Here is a 7,399-nt window from a genome sequence, read left to right on the forward strand (position 1 = left end):
CTGAACTGGAAAATACAAAAAGGCTAGAAAAAAATGGCTTCAAATACGTCCAGGCCCACACTTGCTCTTGCCTAAGTTACAGGTCAGGCCATTTTTAGACTAAACTTGCTCTTGCTCAAAAGCCCTCAAAGCCTTGATTTTTTTAGACTTCCGATATTAAAGGTTACAATTCCATCTGAGTTCCAATTCCTACTCTACTCAAAAATATTTGGAGGCTACAAGTGGTTTTCCTCTTCATTTTAATGCAGTTGACTTTGCCTAATGCTCCATGTGTGTGCTTAATTTCATGCAAAACACATCGCTGAAGCTATGTGTGTAGAGAGAGAGCACAAGCATTTGCAGAACTGAAATCTAGAAGCTCAAAATCACCAAGCCTGTAAAATTATGGTATATTTGCTTTTGAAACCCCACCAAGATCTCTTCCACCAGGTCTAATGTTTCTGATAGGGCAATTCATATAAAGGGAGCACAGTCAATTATGTGACTAAGACCTGAGCCCAAAGACCAGTCTCAGGAATTCCCCTCATTTTTATGGCTGTTTATTCAGACATGAACAGCAACATTTCTGTGTTAATATAGTATGGTCTGCAGCACTTAGAGCAGATATCTAATTTCAAATAAACAATAAAACTACTAGGCAATATTTAATTTCTAACATTTATTTTTAGTCTCAAAGCCCTCAGATGGAGGCGGCAAAGGTTACGTTCCTTCTGTATTTATCCCAGTCTCTAAAATGTAAGTATTCTTATGGATGTATTACATTTCAAATGTTATCTTTATTAAATTTACATACTGCTTCAAAGTTATCCCTGCCTCCCTTCTCCCATTCTAATAGTTCAGGAAAGCAATACATTGCCTGTTGTTGTTTGGCCAAAGACTGCTAAACACAAGAAATGGAGGTAAAGAGCTTCACTTTTATGGAGCTTTTCCCATCCATGTGGCAAAACATTTGTAAAAATTGAATGAAGGCTTTACAGTACTCTGATCTACTAATCTTTCATTGCCTCCTTTTTCTCTCCAGCAACTGATATTACAGTCAGGTTTATCCTCTCTTCCCTTGGTCCTATCTCCTACATTTTTAAGTGTATACCAGCTTGTTAGCATGTGCTTACAGGCCAACCAGCAAGCCCAAGTATAAGCTTAACTTAAACATTCACCCTACTCCACTGGTATGCATCAAGATAGAGGGATTTAGGTTGCTTTTAAGATTATTTTTGTGGTTTGTTCTTTTTCCTTTTTTTTTTAAGCTTAAATGATTCTACAGATCCACATTCTCCATCAGATCTTCTTCCAATGTCTCCAAGTGTTTATGCTGTGCTGAGAGAACATCTGAGTCCCACTGTGATCGAAACTGCTGTATGTTGTAAACTTTTCCATTCATAAGTTAATACTGTACATACATAAGCAAGTTGAACATGTACAACACAGATGCTGTTTATACAAAAGGCTGCTTGTACAATTATTAGAAAAATCAGTGCTCTTTCATCATGCAATGCAGACATTTCCTATTCTAAACGGGACAGGATGTACAAGCATATTTGGAATCACTGTATTATATGAAATTGTCTGACACACTGGCCAGTGAATCATGAATGTCAAAATTCAAAGATCCTGGAGTTCTTGCACAAATGAAACCTTTACACTGACAAATACATAATGATTACACTAATTCTGTAGCTAGCACAAAGGACTTGTGTTGCATAGGGAAGCTGCACAAAGAATATAAAAACTTGTGATTCAGCAAACTTGCACTTTTCTGTGCTTCAAGTTTCTACTTGAGGTACCAAAGTCAGAAATTAGAAGTCAACTAAAATCTTCTTAGCAGATAAAACTAATATTCACTAAGTATATAGAAGGATTGGGAAAATACTGTACCAACATCCTATGTGAAATATTTCCCTCTTCTACTTACTGACTAGAAATTGTGTTCTGAATCATTGCGGTATAGAATACTTCAAGCACTGATGTGTAGCCACTGGAGATTTGCCCGGCAGACTTCTATCAGGAAACAAAGTAGTGGTTTGGCTTTGAGATCTTTAAAAAGACTACCTCTTTTTTAATACTAGGTCTTGGTTTTCTCTATGTTCAATGACTTATGGTCTTAAAATAGTTATGCATTTAAATGCCTGTCAACTCCCCTTCAAATGCCTCTCTGTAAACACTCCTCCTCACCCACAGACCAAAACTAAACAAGAATCCTGACTGCTGATGATTTGAAGCAGAGCTAAACTTTATATACAAATAGAGGAGTTCTTTAATATACACCAAGCTGAAGATCTGTTCAAGAGCAAAGTATCTTTTTCTTGCTTCTTCACCCTTTTCTCCAATAGCAAACTAGTTCTTCACCTAAAACTGAAATACTACCCTGAATGGAAAGTCTGTATTAAAATGTACACACCCTATTTGAGACATGACCCTACTCGCTTGTTGTTTGGTTTATGCCATATGAAAACAGTTCTGACCTAAACTGCATTCGTGAACTAGTATGCCTTTGCCTTTCTCAAAGTTTAGGGAGTGCAAATAACAGTTGGCTTCACTTCTGTTTATCATCAGGCTCCAAATGTTTTTGGTTTCTTTTAGCATTCAACAGTAATTCTCAAACCAGCTCTTTCCAGAGCCTATAAACAAGCTGTGACCATTGCCACCGTTTTGAGTCATAACTGTACAAAAACCCCCATGTGTTTGGTAATGAACTGGGAGGGTCAAATACAATCACATTGCAGTTTTTAAGGGTACTAGTGAAGTAGTTCAGTGCTGCTAAATGGTAGATGATTTTCTAGAGGCTCTTAACTAGAAATATTTTCTAGAATTAGTTGAGAAAATAGTTTTAGAGGATTTTAAGTAGTCCCTCCTTAGTTTTAACACTCTATTCAACTTGATAAATGGAAAAGAGGAAAATAAGGAGGTTTTTTTCTTTATCATCCCAAATTCACACAACAAACTACCCTAGTGAAGATGTGCCCAAGTAGAGCAAGCAGAAGATATGCATTATTAAAGAAATATGTTCTCTCACTAAGATGCCAGTGAAAAAGCACTGTGTGAGATGCGGAGAACAAGGGTGCAATCTGCAGTAGAACAAATTATCCTGTAACTCAGTAACTCAGTCTTAGAAAGACACACTTTCTGTAGTCTTGCTGAATTCCCTTCTAGTTCCCCCCTCCCAGGTTTCCCTACACATCAGGAAAACAAGACTCCACTAAAACCCCTGCACTAATGCAAGAATCACAGAAGTTCAAATAAAAATGTCTCTTTTATTGCAACTACCACACAGTGTTTTCTAATGAGCATTCCAATATTTTGTGAAGAACCAGAAATGGGATCCTCAGTTTGTATTATGTTGTCAAAATGACACTGCAATTACATGGAGCCAAAGAAGGTTTAATGTGCAGTTACTTTTGAATGAACAGCAGTAACTGCCACAAGACTAATCTTTCCCTTCTTTTCTTGCAGCTGGGTTCTCCTTACTCAACTGACTGAAGTTCACAAACCAGAAAAATCAGTAATCATGTGTGGGTTAAAGATGCAGTAATTTTTATAGTTTTCCCCCTCCATCATGTAAATCAGCATTTCCCAGAAACCATTAGAATGTTATTCTTGGGACCCTGTTACCAACATCATGTAAGCCGGGAATCTTCTCCCTAGGGATTACGAATAGCCTCCTGCAAGTCAGAATTCCTCTCCTCACTGATAAAAGGCCAAATCCTTTCTGGCTTGCAGGTCATTTGACTTCAGCAGGGTCCAGCAGAATAATTCTGCAAGTAAAATTTATCGTCCATAGAATTGCTGTAAATAAAAGTACAAGAAAAGAATGTTTGCTTCTGAAAATAGCACATAAGGATAACTAAAGACATTAATGCATGTGAGGAAATGATGATTTATTGTTCTAAGTAGTTTCTGTTTAATCATCATCTTGCACACTATTGGTTTAGCGACTATTTTAAAGTGAAGATTCTCATCCCCCTGAGTTGAGATGTCCCGTAGGTGTCCGGGATTTGCTTTTTCCAAAGATGAACTAGCTTCAGCATAGATTTTTATGTGCCACCACAGAACAAGTTGTGGAAGAAAAAAGGTCCGCAAGACAAGGGTGTTCCAGAAAGGAAACAGCCACAAAATCTGTGGTGACAAAAGGCTGTCTCCATTTTGCTGCTGAAGTGCAGAAGTAAATCTATTTGTGCATAAAGCACTCAGATACTACAGCAAGAACTATCAGAGTTTAATGTGGAAAAAAACTGATCTGGCAGAGTCTGGATGCTATCTGGTAAATGTGGACTGGGAAGCAGTTTTAAAGAAATAGTTACTGAAAAGCTACAGCATTTGCTGATCACTGGGCAACTTGTGCTACATGACAAAGTATTACATGCCTGTCAGACTCATTTAACAAGCAGAATAACTAGTTTTTGTATAAATGGTAAAGTGCCTTTTTAAAATATTCTCTTTTTTTTTATTATTTCAGGCACTGTGTAGTGCTGGGTTTGGGCTGTTTTGTTGTTGGTTTGGGTTTTTTTCACTTTCCTATCAATATTATCCCCAAAACCCCTGTTAATAATAAACATGCAATTCCAAGGCTCCTGTATTTCACATATACAGTTTCATTCAAGATTTAAATCTTGTCTGCAGAATATGTGGTTAATGCATGCAAATGCTGGCACATTTGCACCTTGCGATCTTCTGCAAATTAGGTTCAAATTAGACATCTGGGATGAAAACAACCTCCTTGAATCAGTAAGTCCTGAATTTTGCTTTCATTTTGCCTTTTTTACTCACTCCTCTCATGCATACTATTAACGTTAGTTGAAAGCAAGTGAATGGAAACAGAGTCATGAGATATTTCTATGCTACATAGGAACATGAACAAACATGTCTCTGTTCATCAGAGCGAATTAAAGCAAGCTGCAGATAAGAAGTCATTTTCCCCTCAGAAAGCATCATGTATAAATAATTTTCCAAAACAACCATTGTGTATATAGTTTGGTAACATCTGTAATTTATATGACCAGCATAAATAAAAATGGATTTTAGCTTAAAGTTGGATATCTGGGCTTCTGTGGCATTTTTTCCAGATAGAACAAAAAGAGTCAAGCCTTCCTTGTGATGATCTCAAGTCTGAACTACAAGTAGTAACAGACTTCTAAAGCAGCAAACATAACTTTACCTCACACCGGCTAATTGAATGCCTTTTCTTTCTAACCTCAATACAAACGAAATGGTGGGTAACCTGTCCTTTTGACCATGTAAACTTCATGGTGAGTACTGTGAGTACTGTTTCATGAAACAATCTTCCCTCTCCTTCTTCCTTGCCCCCTGTGCAATGCAACTCTTCAAGACTCTCGAGTCTTGACTTCAACACAATATACTTTGTGTTACTGAATAGCATTGTGGATAAGGTTTTGGCATTACAGCTCCTACTATTGTTTAAAATCAGATTTCACAAGCGGTAGGTTTAACATTTAATTGAAAGCCATGTGACTTTAAATCAGTAAATCAGTTCACTCCTTTAAAGGAAAACTGGGGTAATTTTCTGTAAGATAAATATATACAGTCCAAGCCTCCTTCCATTAAAAAAAGTGAGAATTTTGTCCTTATGCCACTTTGAGTAAGAACAGGGCTCTCTAGTAAAATGATGGGGGGAGAGAGAGGGAGGAGAGAAAAAATTGTACTGAAAGGGATGCCTCAAGACACTGCCAGAAGAAATGAAACATCTGCTTTTAGGTACTTTTACTGTGGTTGTGCTTTCACTGTATTTTGCAACAGCAGAGTCAAAAATAACAGGAAAATAAAAAAAAAAAACCAAACGTGATTGTTCTGTACGTTTTGTCTTGCCACATCACCGTAATGATTACAATCAAAAAAAAAAAAAAGTGAAAACAGCTATTTACCTTCTGCTACAGCTTTCATTTATAGCCACATTTATACCCACTACTTGGTAGCATTTCATACCATACAAAAGATACCAAAAAGGATCCAAGTATCTTGCAGACTTGCATCAAATCCTGAACTTAATTCCTTCTGGCCTTTGTTGACACATACACAAGACAAAACTTGCCACGGCAAAGTAGCACCAAGCGTCCTAGCAAATAACACAGTTGCAAGAAAGATTACATGAAGGAAACCAAAACTACTTTGTCAAATTATTCCCTGGGAAGGAAACTCTCAACTGACAAACGCTGGGAACTGTTAGACACTCAGCCACCTGCAGTTTATAGGCATTCTTAGTTTCTGTAACTTGGATGAAAATCTGGGTTACAGTTCATAGCGGTTTCAACTGTGTTTGTACAGCCCTTATTGCACTGGCATGCCTTCTTTCTGTGCAGTTGAGACTATGGCTGCCCTTACAGGCCTCTGCCCCAGCTCCTGCTTTCCAGCGCTAGCCCACCGCTCCGCCAGCGAGTATCCCAGCAGCAGCACTTGCAAAGGGTCATTTTCTCATCGCTACAGAGGGAAAGGGTGGCGGGGGGTGGCCGGGGCTGGAAAGGGGGAGGCCCGGCCGCCTCTGGTTTCTGTTTCGACTTCCCCTCAGCCACCCCTTTCGGATACTCCGCTGCCTTCCCAGAAGTCACGTGCCGCGGCCGTTCCCGGCTCGCCCTCCCCTCCTCCCCCGCGCCTGCGCAGTAGGCCAGGCAGGCTCGGCTGGGGGTGTCCTGAGGCGGCTGTGCTCCGAGCTCTTACTCGGCGGCGAGGAGGAGGCGAGGAAGGGCGCTAGGAGCTTTGCGGCGGTGCAATAACTGCACCTCAGGAGAAAAGCCCGGTGTAACTAACCGGCGGCTCCCTGCGACCAGCCACCGCTGGCCAGCTCGCCGTCCTTAGTGCTGTCTAGGGATCGCCCTTTGAGCGTTACGCTTCACTGTCTTTCCTCCTGGGGGAACGGGAGCCATCTACTAAGAGTCTTCACTCCCGACAGGGTCACCTCCTTCCTGCAGGGACACCGTAGCAGCATCGCTACCCTCCCAGGCAGCGGGCCGTGTTTTCCTTTCACCGTTACACCTGCTCACAGATCCTGCTGCTTAAACGTCCCGTAGCCACTCGGCGGCTGCACATTCGCTCACACGCTTCCAGCACTGCTCGGGAGCGCCAGAAACAGAGGCGTCCCTGGGGTCGGCGCTTTCCCTGTTATTGTCAGCACCTGATGGACAGCTTTTTCCTAACGGGTGCAGCCGCTGCCTGTCCACCCCGCCCAGCTCTCCAGTCGGGCCGGCGGAGCCCCTCGGCACGGCTCAGCGGCGGAATCACCCCGATCCCACCCCAAAGCGGAAGGGAAAGGGCTGTGGGCGGTGCGTCCCGGCATTCTCGCACTCCCATTGGCAGAGGCTGCAGGGGGCTAGGCTCTGATTGGCCCCGCGGTCAGCAGCTGGTCCACGGCTTCCCGGGTATTTCTGGACAAGAGTGAGGGTCCGTGGAGTGG

General features: G+C 41.3%; 1 protein-coding gene across 2 annotated transcripts in view; it reads left to right on the forward strand.

The window, feature by feature from the left end:
* The window catches only part of STAT4 (signal transducer and activator of transcription 4), a 41,766-nt gene extending 37,985 nt beyond the window's left edge, over nucleotides 1–3,781 (forward strand). The window contains exons 22-24 of one of the 2 annotated variants that reach the window (XM_062610008.1): nucleotides 669–735; nucleotides 1,283–1,356; nucleotides 3,451–3,781. In XM_062610008.1, coding sequence (XP_062465992.1) covers nucleotides 669–735; nucleotides 1,283–1,356; nucleotides 3,451–3,473 — 164 coding nt within the window. In that variant the 3' untranslated portion in view covers nucleotides 3,474–3,781. Of the gene's footprint in view, nucleotides 1–668; nucleotides 736–1,247; nucleotides 1,357–3,450 lie in introns of both variants that reach the window. The other variant, XM_062610007.1, reaches the window with a different exon arrangement.
* The last annotated feature ends 3,618 nt before the right edge of the window (nucleotides 3,782–7,399 follow it).

The sequence above is a fragment of the Pezoporus occidentalis genome, unplaced genomic scaffold, assembly GCF_034315485.1.
Source record: "Pezoporus occidentalis ecotype Australia unplaced genomic scaffold, CSIRO_AGI_Poc_V1 ctg143, whole genome shotgun sequence".
NCBI lineage: Eukaryota > Metazoa > Chordata > Aves > Psittaciformes > Psittacidae > Pezoporus > Pezoporus occidentalis.